Raw genomic sequence first — 14,401 nt, 5'->3', positions numbered from 1 at the left:
CATTAGAAGAAGAAATTTTAAAAAAGTAATGACATTTAAGGTAGAGAGGGGGGAGATAATTGATAAACTAATCAAACTTAGAAAGAATAATATCCCTGGATTGCATCCACACATATTAAAAGAAGTTAGGGAAGAGATAGCAGAGGCCACTGTTACATATATGTATAAAAATTCATTACAACAGGGAATAGTGCCAGAGGACTGGCGGACAGCTAATGTGATTCCTATATTTAAAAAGGGAAATAGAACCAGTGCAGGGAACTATAAACTAATTAGCTTAACGTCAGTGGTAGGAAAGATAATGGAATCCTTACTCAATGATGTAGTAGAAAATCATCTAGAAACCAAAAATATAATAAAGAATAGTCAGCAAGGATTTCAAAAGGGAAGGTCATGCTTGACCAGCCCCATTGAATTCTTTGAAGAAGTAACAAAAGGGTAGACAAGGGTAATGTAGTAGATGTAACATATTTGGGTTTTCAAAAGGCCTTCGAGCATGTGGATTCAGGGGACAAGTAGCAGAATGGATAACAAGCTGGCTACAAAACAGAAAAGAGAGTAGGGGTTAAAGGTAGTTACTCAGACTTGCAAAAGGTGGGAAGTGGCGTTCCTCAAGGATCGGTGCTGGGACCACTGTTGTTCACCATTTACATAAACGATTTGGACTCGGGAATAGGAATACAATTTCAACATTTGCGGAAGACGCCAAATTGGGGGTATAGTTAATACTGAGGAGGACTGCGACAAAATACAGGAAGACATTAATAAACTTGCAGAATAGGCGTGTAATTGGCAAATGAGTTTCAACATAGGTAAGTGTGAGGTATTACATTGTGGTAGGAAGAATAAGCTTGGGTAATAAGAGTATAAATGGGGTAGAGGAGCAAAGGGATCTGGGGGTACAGATACACAAAACACTAAAAGTAGTGACGCAGGTTAATAAGGCCATAAAAAAGCAAACCAAGTACTTGGGTTCATTTCTAGAGAGACAGAATTGAAAAGCAGGGAAGTTATGTTAAACTTGTATAGTACTTTGGTTGGACCACAAGGTTGGAGTACTGTAAACAGTTCTGGTCTCCATATTATAAAAAAGTTTTAGAGGCATTGGAGAAGGTGCAAAAGCGATTTACTAGGATGATACCAGAACTGAGAGGTTATACCTATCAGGAAAGATTGAGCAGGCTTGGGCTCTTTTCTCTAGAAAAGAGAAAATTAAGTGGTGACCTGATAGAGGTCTTTAAGATTATGAAAGGGTTTGATAGGGTAGATGCAGAGAAGATGTTTCCACTTGAGGGGGAGACCAGAACTAGGGGCTTCATAAATATAAAATAGTCATTAGTAACTCCAATAGGGAATTCAGGAGAAACTTTTTTACCCAGAGAGTGGTTGGATTGTGGAACTCGCTACCACAAGGAATAGTTGAGGAGACATAGCATAGATGCATTTAAGGGGAAACTAGATAAACACATGAAGGAGAAAGGAATTTTCCCTAAAGTATTTATCCAATTCTAGGCAATAGTGATCACAACATAATAAGGTTTAAGATAAAGATTGAGAAGGACATAAGTAAGACAAAGACCAAAGTAATAAATTGGAAAAAGTTGATTTTCAAGAGATAAGAATGGAACTAGGGAAAATAAACTGGAAACATTTATTGGCTTTCAAAAAGGAATTGGATAAATACTTGAAGAGAAAAAAAATTGCAGGGCAACGGAGAAAGAATGGGGGAATGGAACTAACTGGATTGCTCTTACAAAGAGCCGGCATGGGCTCGATGGGCCGAATGGTCTATGATTCTATGAATAGAAGGATATGCTGATAGGGTTAGATGAAGTAGGGAGGGAGGAGCATAAATACTCGCATGGATCTGTTGGGCCGAATGGCTTGTTTTTGTGCTGAACATCTTATGTAACTCTATGATTTGAGATGAAGAAAACCATGGAAATTCATTCTTACGCTACATTCTCTCTCCCATGATAACATTTGTGTTATTTGTGTAACCCGCCTATTATAACTTTTACACTGAGAAATGACTGTTCCTAACTTTAATTGACAAATATGACATTTGTCTGCTAACAAATGTTAATTCATTTATTTTAAATGTGTTAATGCCTGTGCTATAATAACACATAGACAATGTCATACACGTGTTAAATGTTTGCTGCTAATACCGCCAGCAGCAATTTCTAGGCTATAATTTCTTACTTGCCACATCCTTGTTACTATTTCTCTGTCAGAAAACCTTTTTTGGTGTTTATTTTCCTGTGCTATTGATTTACAGTATTATTCAGGCCTTACCTTTATTCTCTTACATTTAAGCAATTTTTCCCCTTCTTTCCACTCAGGATTGTTTAATTCAGTGACCTATATTCATTACTGCATTTTCTATTTATTTCTGACTCTTCCTTGCCCACCAAATATGTTAACCTGATGCTTCATTATAATATCTAACAGAGTTTGGAGTGGTTTGTTGTTGAAGTATGCTTTTCTCATTTGGCATTCAGCCATTCGTTCCTACAATTGCACACTCCATTTTGTGAGATTTAGACATAAATGGCTCATTAGGTGCTTGAGAAGTGTTAAAGGATCATTGTTAGAGATACATTGTGATTGGCTGATAGTTCTCATTCCAGCTAAAAGATCCATTTTTGCTGGAATCACATTACAAAATCATAGTTTCCTGTGTTTTGCAATTAATGAGAAAAAGCAGGCCTCATTTTGAATATCTTGTTGAAGAGGAATTTGGGGCCACAGCTCCTGATAGAGAGACTAATTAAATGTGTTGGTAGAAAAGGTGCTCTATTTTGAATTCAACAGCTATGCAATTTTTATAATTAAGTGATCCCTATACGAGCTCCCATATGTGGCTTGTATATAGTGTGAAGGTGGAAAACAATTAAATCCATTGGAATTAAATACTTATTTGTAACATTTGAAAGATTCATTCCTTCCTAAGTTTATTCCTTTCATTACAGGACAGCTTTCCCTCTCGTTTTGGAGGAATTCATTTTGTCAATCAGCCTTGGTACATTCATGCTCTTTATACTGTCATTAGGCCCTTCCTGAAAGAGAAGACCAGAAAAAGGGTGAGACAAATATATTTATGTTTAAAGGATACAAAACCACGTACAATTTGTTATCAGTACTCTATATTGACAGTACCCATGCTGTACTCCTGAAAATTAGCAATTGCCTCTGTTCACCAAAGTGTAATGGGGTATTAATTGCAATGGTGCAATGACCACCAATGTGATCACCAATGATCACATTTACCTGAGGAAGGAGGAAGCCTCCGAAAGCTTGTAGATTTCAAATAAAATCGTTGGACTATAACTTGGTGTTGTAAAATTGTTTACACCTTTAAGAGGACTGTCTTTATGAAGTTTCTCCAACCTGTGCTCTATTCGAGTGCAGCTCCCCGCTGGGAGTGCAGGATCAGTTAATTTACCTTGTGTACACGAGACATGACAATGAATTTTGATCAAATTTACTTCATTGTGCCATGTAACCAAACAAAAAAAGCTTTGCCAAACAAGTTTTCGGGAAGATAGTGCTCATTTAGCAGATCACTTCTCTACTAAGGATGATTTTATGACTTTGCAGTCCCGATAGCGAGCCTTGTCCACTAAGAGCACATATTGGAAATTCTGGTGTGTTTTGCACACATTACAAAGCGTGCCCAAATTTACAAAATGCTCTTTCAACAGGCAAGACTCCTCATGGGGAATGCAAAGTTGGAAAATTATCTTTTTTAATATTTCCTTTATAAAAACATGGCTTTAAGTTGAAATGTTGCATTACTGAATGCTATCTCATTCCCACTTTTATGTTGCTATAAATATAAGTATTTTCTTATCAGCTGTTCACAAATCTAGTACTAGGAGCATTGAAACTCATTCAGCAGGGGTTATGCACCTTTGACAGGTAATCCTGTCTGCTTTGTTCCTCCAAGATTCCAAGTTAAATGTAAACACGGAAAATAAGTAGTCCATACTTTCAGAATGGATCTATTTTAACTGATGCTCTCATTTTAAATTTGTAGTGAGATGCTGAGATTTAGGCCCAATTCTCCTCTACGCCCTTCTATGGTTTGGGTTAACGCTGAGCAGAGAGAATTTTGCATGTACCCATGATAGACCTGAACTACGTATGCTTGAGGGTTTTTTGGAAATTAGAAAAATGTTCTATCTTTCAACCTGAAGATCACAAAAATTCACTGGAAATATAAGAAAACTAGAAATTCTCCCATGTTCTATAAAGATAGCAGCATTATACCAGGTAATGTGCAACGTATTGTTCTGCTGCTAAGGAACTTTGTGTAACTTAAACTGCCCCTTTAAGGCAACAAGGTGTAATCATTAGATATAGGCATGCCCTGAGATCAACTGGAGGCTACACACATCTTAAGGACATTTAAGGGGTAATTGTTCTCTGTAGATTGGCAGCTGCTTGTAAATCCCCAGCTCCCCCCCTAGTTTGAAGAAACCAACAGGAAATTAGTAGCCTTCTTTCTCTTGTTCTACACTAAGTGTGACACATAACTTGCATATGTGGAAAAATATGACAGATGCATCTCAAAACGTTTAGATGAAGAGGAGCATTGGATTCAGCTGGATACCAATGTCATTAATTTTAATTTTAAAAATAGTTTGAAAGGTACTACTCTTTTATTATTCCTGGTATCAATGTTTATGTGCTGATTGCTGCATTATCTTTCTAGATATTTATGCACGGAAATAATCTAAACAGCCTTCATCAGCTTATACACCCGGAAATCCTGCCTTCAGAATTCGGAGGGATGCTGCCACCTTATGATATGGGAACCTGGGCAAGAACTCTGCTGGAACATGAATACGATGATGACAATGAATACGTCAGTGATTCCTATAATATGTCTTTCAAAGATGTAGAAAAGAGCCTGTCTCCAAAATCCATGAAGAGGTTTGTATTCTTCTGTTTATCAAACCTGTATCACCATTTATACATGTTTAAGATAAATTTATCACCAGATAGAAAGCCTGCCAAGTGGAAAAACAACAAACTCTCAGATCTGATACAAAGTGGGCATCATTCCATGGTTTCGAAGGTCTTAAGGATATGCTCATTCTTTCTTTTAATTGTAATATTTGGCTACAAGAGGTTTTCAAGTTTTGTTTGTTGAGAGGACAGCTAATGAAAAATTTTCTGCAGGGTTTTCCACCCATTAATTTAATTTAATGGATAGAAAATCTTGCAGGGCCTGCTGAGCCTTGTGCCCAAATTCTTGACAGATGCTCCTGGGAAAAACCTCTGAATTGGTAAAATGTACCCATTATTGTTGATTTTAAAGCTGCAGTGCCTCATAAATACAATTGTTGTGGATAGCACAGAGATAAATAAATCAACTTATCGATGGGGCAAAAATCCTGCCTAGTTTACTATAAGGGGTTGAGAATCAGAAGTGTATGCTATGTAGATTTACAACATTGGCCTCCACTCTTTCTCACCTTGCTTCCTGACTGTGATTGGTACGTATTGGAGGTTAATATCACATATATACAATGCCTGCATTTACAATTGTTAATCTCTGCTCTTAATATGTGAATATTTTCAGAACTAATCAGGTTTGAACTTCAGCTATTTTACATCTTTTTTCAGCACAGAAAGCTTCTTGTTACAGAGCACTAAACCTTTAGCAACTGTAACACCCCCAAGATAATTGAAGGACATAGCTAGAAAAACAGAGCACCAGAAAAGTTATTAAAAATCTAGGGATTACATTTGCTTTTTATGTGTTCTTTACTGTTTGTTTTTCAGATAACAGTTGATACTTTGGGAAAAAACAGACTTGATTAAATGTTAATTTGGTTGTGATTGGTCTCTATGAGACTGACAAAAGGCACTTTTGCATTGAAGGAGTGCCACTGATGCAAAATCCCACTGCCAATGGCACTCTCTAATCTAAAGATGGCAAACTGCCAATTTACTGCACAAGAAACCAACATTTTTGTGGATCCTATGAGCTGCTGTCAAATCTCAGCTTAGCTCCAAGCATCCAGATGCCAAATTCACTGCTTTGTAGCTATCAATCATGGGTCTCTGGCCTTAAATAGGCTAGCTCACTCATTTGCCCAGAGAAATCCACCGGGAAGGGGTGGGGTGGGAAGGGGGGGCGGGGGGTGGAATCTGAATAATTCTGATGATAGTTTGTCACTGGGTGAGTCACAGAGCACGAGGGTGCCGGGAATCACAGGTGACATTGAAGTCTGACAATTTTCAATGGAGTCCCCACAAAAATCAGCTGCTGGCCCCAGAGCCTCAGGATTCAGATCTAAGGGGCCATGCTCTAAAAAGAACGCAGATTGAGCATTGCACTTACATGGAGGCTTTTCTCTCCTGACCCCCGATCCTCCCCAACACCCCCCACCCCACCACCCCAGCCGGCCTCCTCTCCCAACCCCCGATCGGCCGCCTTAGATGGGAGAGATGTATGACAGGCAGCTGATCCAATGTCGCCTGTTTTACACTAATGCCCAAAGTCAAAATTACCCCTGCTGTGCATACCAGCGCAGGGGTGTCAAGAGAAATATGGTGCAGTAGCCTGCCCCCGGATCTTCACAAACTGGAGGGTCCGTGGGGGCCCCTGATCTCCATCCACAGCCAGAAAGCCCAATCTTGATGAGATGCCTGTAGCTGTGTTTCAGTTTCCTGCCCCTTCTGCCAGTGCTAGACATGGCGGGGGTGGGGGGGTGGGGTTTGTACTAGTAATACTCCTAGTACTACTAATGCTAGGAGTAACCCACTTTTAGGTTGGCTACTCCTAGCACTAGGGAAAGGAGTACAGGGAGCTAGGATATCAGAATTCATAAATAGGTCTATCAAATATAAGCCCAATAAGCAAAACAGCCACTCTATCAATCATTAGCAAGAAGACAAGTGGAGTGTTGTATCCATTTGTGAGCATTTTATTTACAAAAGCAGTGGAAAGGATTCAGGGAGAAGCCACAAAGATGTTTATCACTGAACAGTGAGGCAAGACTAAGAAAGCTAAATATATTCTCATTGGAAAACAGGTAAAGATTAAATAAATTACGAGGAAGGAGGCATTGCTGGACTTGGTTCTAGGGAATGAGGCGGGCCAAATGGAGCAAGTGTCAGTGAGAGAGCATTTAGGGAGCAGCAATCATAGTATCGTAAGGTTTAGAATAGCTATGGAAAAGGACACAGACTACTCTAAAGGAAAAATACTCTATTGGAGGAGAGCCAATTTCAATGGGATGAGAACAGATCTGGCCCTGGAAAATTGGAATCAAAGATTGGCAGGCAAAACTGTAATTGAACAGTGGGTGGTCTTTAAAGAGGAGATGGTTTGGGTACAGTCCAGGCACATTCCCACGAGGCAGAAAGGTAAGGCAATTAAAGCCAGAGCTCCCTGGATGACAAAAGAGATAGTGAGTAAGATGAATCGGAAAATAGGGGTGCATGATAGATATAAGGTTGATAACACAAGTGAGAACCAGGCAGAATATAGAAAGTTCAGAGGGGAAGTGAAAAAGGAAATAAGAGGGGCAAAGAAAGAGTCTGAGAATAGACTGGCGGCTACAATAAAAGGGAATCCAAAAGTCTTCTATAGGCATGTAAACAGTAAACAGGCAGTAAGAGGAGGGGTGGGCTGATTAGGGACCATAAAGGAGATCTACTCATAGAGGCAGAGGGGAAGGCCGAGGTACTAAATGAGTACTTTGCATCTGTCTGTACCAAGGAAGAAGATGCTGCCAGAGTCTCAGTAAAGGAAGATACAGTTGAGATACTGGATGGGCTAAAAATGATAAAGAAGAGGTACTAGAAAGGCTAGCTGTACTTAAAGCAGATAAGTCACCTGGTCTGGAAGGGATGCATCCTAGGTTGCTGAGGGAAGTAAGGGTGGAAATTGTGGAGGTATTGGCCATAATCTTCCAAACATCCGTAGATATGGGGGTGGTGCCAGAGGACTGGAGAGTTGCAAATGTTATACCCTTGTTCAAAAAAGAGTGTAAAGATTTACACAATGTGGCCCATCGCTTCTCAATCCAAGAAAATTGCTCTGCTGCCTTGCACACTCTGGCTGACTGTGAATATCAGTGGATGAGGAAACAGTTTGAGTGTGACAGGCATCCTGGAATGGTACAGTTTATTGAAGGTCTGCTGCTGCTTTCTCCCCTCTGCCTGGTTGGACCACTGCTGCTCTCTCTTATTAGGTCCAGGCACTAGTGTTTGCTTAACCCAGTCAGCCACTGTAGCTCTCTTTCACTGCTCTCTCCCCAGCGATCCTAGGGAAGCCTCACCTGGACACACAAAAAAATCAGCAGTGGTTTCAGGGATGTGCATCTCGATTTCTGATTATATGAATTTTAATTTATTTGGTAATTTATGAATCAAAATAGAATGTAACAAAAATTCAATTAGTGAATGTATAATTTTCATAAAACTTAAGGGCTGATTTTACAAAATCACTGTCCCATTGAGGGGCCTCACCCACTAAAAGCACATATTGGAAATTGATGACACACTCCCAATGTTTTTTGATCCATTCATTTTAGTTTTAATGAATGGAAAATCATGGGGAGCAACATCCTGAATTCTTCATATGCATTCCTGGTGGACAAGGCTGTCTGGCAGGACAGTTTCTTAAATTCGGCCCTGATATATACAACAAAAAGATCAAAAGCTGTTTTGTATTTATTTTATTTCATAATGTTGATTTGATAGGTTTGATTCCAAGATTGGGCACTCCCAGTGAGGAGTGGTGCTCACAAGGAGCATGGGTTCAGAAATCATGGGCTGGCAGCCACTTATCTTCAGTCCAGTTAATGGGAAAAAATCAAAACTGGGGAAATATAATTTCCCAAACATCGCATGCTGCAAGTGCCCAAACAGGGAGTCAGCAATTGTAGGTCTTAAAACAAAAGATACCATAAAAAAACACTTGATTGTATAAATCTCAAAATGCAATAATTAAAAATAATAACTTTTTTATATTTTATAAATCTCAAAAATATAACAGAATACATGACAATTGACTTGGTGATTTTATAAATATAAAAAGTTACTAGAATGAAATAATGTTTTGATGATTTTACTCTTTTATCATTTGTAAGGTCAATTACCAAATATTGACCTTACACTGGAGCTCTCGACCCTCTTACCCACACCTCCACAGAATGTCTACTTTGTTTTCTTAAGAAATGCCTGGAATGTTGACTTGAAGATGAGGAAAGTGGAAAGGAGAAGGCCTTGATTTCATGCTGCATCCACTGTCGAGCCAAATCACTCCTTAATCAGGGCCTTTGCGGCCCATTCACGAATTGTGGTATTGCTCCAAATGGTTTGAAACCACTGCTACACCACCAAAGGGGGCATAGTCGCAGGATAAGACTGAGATGAGGAGGAATTTCTTCATGCAGAGGGCTGTGAATCTTTGGAATTCTCTACCCCAGAGGGCTGTGGATGCTCAGTCATTGAGTATATTCAAGGCTGAGATCGATAGATTTTTGGATTCTAGTGGAATCAAGGGATATGGGGATCGGGCAGGGAGGTGGAATTGAGGTCGAAGATCAGCCATGATCTGATTGAATGGTGGATCAGGCTCGAGGGGCCATATGGCCTACTCTTGCTCCTATTTCTTATGTTCTTATGTTTCTTATGTTCTTACCCAGGGATGGGGGCAGGGAGAGAGTTGTCAGGCAATGCACTTTCAGAGACACTCATCAAACAGTACAGATGAATTGCTATGTCCTTCTGTCCTCAGATTAAACAAACCAAATCCAGCTTTTCTTTCAGGATAAGTTTCTCACTTTACAGCACTTTTTCAAATCCAGCTGCAACAAAGCAAACTTGAGATTGGACTTCTTGCCATGTAACAAAAGCTGCTTCTAACACCATCACTTACATTCCTAAATATATAACTCTCACTAATTAATCCCCTCTTATACAGAAATAAGGAGGAATGTAGATAACAACATATAACCTAGATAAAATGTACCCAAAGATTCACTGCACACAGTAATGACCCTGTCCTCCAATTAAGCCATCCTTTGCTGTAGGACCTTCTGCAGCAGGACACCAAAAGTCTGATCATTCAATGGGGTCATTGTGCCCCAATTATTTTACCACATGAAAAGTTGAACACCTTTAAGGGCAGTAAGCAGCCATTTGACAGCAGCTGATGCAAGAAATCATGCCCCTGACCTCAACATACTCCTAGCACATCATGTGCTGCATGCAGTGAACGCTAGCAAATTATGTTAATGAACTGAACTCACATTATCGGGTGATGTCAGCTTCTTGGGGCACAAGCTGGGACTGTATTATCAGCCTTACATGTGACTACTTAGCTCAATACTGATGTTGCTTATTAAGAAATGAGTTAGTGCCTGTGTAAAAATAGAACGCACAGGATTACATTAATGTGTGAACTTTACTGATTGAAAGTTCTAGTTTATTGTCTGCTTCAAAGGAATTAGCAAATTAGATTTGGCTGCATTTATTCTCCAATGGTAGTGTCTTTCCTCCAAGGATTCTTACTCAGCTTCACATGGGGGTCAGGTTGACTCTGACTCCAGACTGGCACCAAATGCAGAGGTCCGGGGGTCACTAGAAATTGTTCCTTGGTCTATATCTACATATTTGGGGCAAGATGCCAGTGCCTGTTGTGCCTCCACCGGGTAGCTTGCCGGAAGGAAGAATTCTTTTTCGGCATTTCTGCCTTGCCGGCAGCAGCCCTCAGGTAAATTGCAGCAGGTGGGGGGGGATGGTGGGGAGGTGTGAAGGACAGCAGGAGGTGGGGGTGGAGGTCATTGGGAGGGAGACAGGGAGGTGGAAGACTGTGGGGGGGGGGGGAGTGGTGATCAGGGTCAGCAGGTCCTCCCAACTCCACCTTAAAAGTAAAAAAATTTTTACTTACCTATTCAGTGTGCCTGGACAACCTGAACGGAGCAGGCTGTTCAGGCCTACTCCGCTCAAAGCAGCTCAATTTGGCACAGGGCTCTTCAACAGTAGAATTAACGAATGCAAAGGGCCTAATGCCTGTTTTAGGCTACTGCCATGCCTAAAGAATGGGTCTGATGAATTTAGCAGTAGACTGAATGCCTGCACAGATTGGGCACAGGCCATCCCACTGTTAAATTGGTCAGCATTGCACCCATTTTACACCCAAAAAGCAGGCACATCGCATACCAATTTCTACCCCATAGTGCCAGTGTGACGCAAAACCACTTTATAGCAACACTACAGTTGGCATGAAAATGCAGCCTTAGAAATTGGTTGCATTACCTGTATCTTAAAATATGTTTATTTATTCCACTTGTTTGGGCTAATTGTGATTGAATTCTAGGATTAACAAGAGGACATCAATATTTTCTGTTCAAGTCAATGTATGTCTGAATTTTTAAAAAAATACAGATTGGATGATGTTAAATTAAAAAAAAAAGGAAACAGCTGAGAAAATTCAACTGCTGTGAGCCCATTCAAAAATGTAGCCCATTTGTAAGTTTCATATAGTGATCAGTGACGCACTCGGTGATTTTCCTGGAATGGAACCACAGTTGGGCACCTTTCCCCAGTTACAATTTCAATGCAAAATTTAAATCTGTATTTGGAAGCATGCAATTTGTTATCAATATTTTGACAGATATATAGCCAACTGTAGTTTTGTTTTGTAAAGTTCATTAAAATCATAAAAGTATTGACAGATGAGATTATTTAACAACACGAGACAAGAATAAAGGGACAAGAAGGAGCTATTCATCCCATTTAATTCCCCCTGTCATTTAGCCCTTTGTTCACAAATTACCAAACCATTTTCAGTGCTCTCCTGCTTTGATATCACACCTTTAGCCACTTACTCTATTGAATCAGGGATCTATTTATTTATTTTGAACACTTCAACCGAATTTGCATTCACTGCGCAAGGCAGTTTTTTTATTCGATAAATTAAAACTCAAAGTCTGAAGTAATTAGTCCATAAATTTTAGCTGACAATTTTCTCAGCTTTTAATCATGTTCTTTGGTTCACTTTTGACCCCATATAAAGAACTTCTCTACAGTCACATTACCAACCCCCTTCATGATTTAAAAAGCAAGGTCATATTCACTTCTCTCATCATCATTTTATTAATTGAGAACAGTCAAACTCCAGGACCATGCGTTTTTACACGTGGTCTCCTTGAAGAATTTTAATATCTCTTTCTCCACAATGAATTCCAAACCAAATAATTCATAAGATCATTTAAACTGTTGGAATTATTTTATGATATTCGTTTTCAAGATGTTTGGCAGTGAAATATTTTGCTGATGAAACTCAGTCTAGAATCAGGGGCTGAGAAATTTGCGTTTCGCCCAAAACAGTGAAGTGGCTCCACCCACCACTATGTGCCAGAATGACGCCCCAACCAAATTTGGGTTCAGGCCTCATTTAACTGCTGCCGGCATGCTGTAGATGCCAAACAGGCACCCGGCTGCAGCTCACCGGATCTGGGAAGGCGGGAAATCAGCCGGCTCCTGCACTGGGGAGGGGCGATCCTGGAAGAGCCTCAAATGGGCTGGCTGCGAGTCAGAGTTTTTTTTATGGACCCAGTAGGAGCACTCCAGCCTCTCCTTTGCCCGCAAGAATATAAAATATAAAATTTCTTGGGCCGCTTTTTAAGCAGCCTCCAGTGGTCCCAATAAGACTGCTTAACTCTTGGTACAACTAGGCGGAGTGTGTAGAACTGAATTTTGCAACTGGCATCCTACAACCAATATAGGATCCTAATTTGCATACATAAGCAGCTTCCTGCCCACTTCAGACGGGTGGGCTGCTCACCCTGAATATCGCATCAGGTAAACCTTGGCATCAAAGAGGCAGCCGAGGTGCCCCTCCAATTTTCTACTGCTGGCGACCCATTTTTCAGTCGGCCATGAGTTGAATTTCTGCCCAGCCTGTAGAAGCCTCGACTCTCTTGTTGGTAGATACCAAAATTATGATAGTTATTTGAATACAAAATATTGATCATTGAATAAGGGGCACTGCAGCTTTAATGGTGCAATCGGAGTGAAAAATTGCCTCATGCTTGAAGTGTTCGGAGAAAAGTTTGCACACTCTGAAAGGATGACTGGAACAGAAATTGTGTGGCCACTTTTAAAATTTAGAATTCCAGTGTGCTCATATTTGCAAGAAAAGAGAAAGAAACAGGGTAATGTGATCAGATTCAGAGAATGTGGCCTGTTCTGGTCCCGTGATATTTGGTATTAGTCAGTACATTTGACAAGCCTTGTACAGCTATTAATTGCAGAATCTAGCCACAAGTTAATTGTTCCCAGACCAGATCATAATACTCTATTTGTTTTGATTGCTTTGATTGTTTATTTTTGTCCCCCTCAATTTTCTCCCCTTCTCTCCTGAAGATACTAACTCATGCTGGGTACTGTTCCATGGCCACCAGCTTTCCTCCAGTACCTTGCCCAAGTTTTTTTTATTCGTTCATGGGATGTGGGCGTCGCTGGCGAGGCCAGCATTTATTGTCCATCCCTAATTGCCCTTGAGAAGGTGGTGATGAGCTGCCTTCTTGAATATTCTACATCTTTGAGCCTACACAGTGAGCGTTGGTCAAACACGGCAGGCTCTCTTGACTATGTTTTGGGGAAAATAAAATCAAAACAACATAGCTCATAACATATACGTGGCCTAATCCTCATGCTGAATACTCTGTACTTCTTTGCTTTTGCTTGCAGGTCCCAGTCAGTGGTTGAAGCTGGAGTTCTGAAACACATAGATAAAGATGATGAGAATACTCAACCATTGCTTTCTCTGGACTGACAGATTCCAGGTCATACGTTTATCATGAAAGAGAAAAGCACTTCTTTGGGAGGGGTAGTGTGCTTAATGCAGAGGATTCTGTGTAAACTACGATGGTAACATGTCACTTGGTATAAACATTGCAAATTAGAAATAGGGTGTAATATTTGCAGATCCATCCTTGCTTGCCTGTTTGGATGGTAACTGTCAGTAAATGATGTCTTTATTCAACAAGTGGAAGTGCCAACTTTATTGTAAATACATTTTCTTATCATCATTGGAAAGTATTCAAAATCCACAAGATTAGCAACAATTCAGTGTAAAATAATAGTGGAAAATATTTTCTGAGCCAAGTTTACATGTTGTGCAGCCTGTACTAAATGCTGTCTATTTATTCTTTGCTCTCACCAACAGCCTTTTCCTTCAAAAAGGTTATATTTTGGTCAGAAAAAAAGTAGCTTTGGCCCAAGTAAAGGGTTAAGTATTTCTTGTCAGTTTGATTGTTTTATGCGGTATCACTATAAGAATAATACTTGCATTTGTATAGTGCTTTATCGCAATGAAACACCTGAAAGCACTTCACTAAGAAAGTTTCTTTTCCGACACAAG

General features: G+C 40.0%; 1 protein-coding gene across 1 annotated transcript in view; it reads left to right on the top strand.

Moving 5' to 3' along the window:
• Window positions 1–13,813, top strand: part of clvs2 (clavesin 2) — a 65,816-nt gene extending 52,003 nt beyond the window's left edge. Inside the window, exons 3-5 of the mRNA XM_067983807.1 lie at window positions 2,976–3,086; window positions 4,721–4,941; window positions 13,729–13,813. Of these exons, the coding sequence (XP_067839908.1) occupies window positions 2,976–3,086; window positions 4,721–4,941; window positions 13,729–13,813 (417 nt within the window). The remainder of the gene's footprint in view (window positions 1–2,975; window positions 3,087–4,720; window positions 4,942–13,728) is intronic.
• The last annotated feature ends 588 nt before the right edge of the window (window positions 13,814–14,401 follow it).

The sequence above is a fragment of the Heptranchias perlo genome, chromosome 5 (assembly GCF_035084215.1).
Source record: "Heptranchias perlo isolate sHepPer1 chromosome 5, sHepPer1.hap1, whole genome shotgun sequence".
In the NCBI taxonomy this organism is placed as follows: domain Eukaryota; kingdom Metazoa; phylum Chordata; class Chondrichthyes; order Hexanchiformes; family Hexanchidae; genus Heptranchias; species Heptranchias perlo.
The sequence above is the reverse complement of the archived record's forward strand: the minus strand, read 5'-3'. Positions and strand labels throughout refer to the sequence as shown.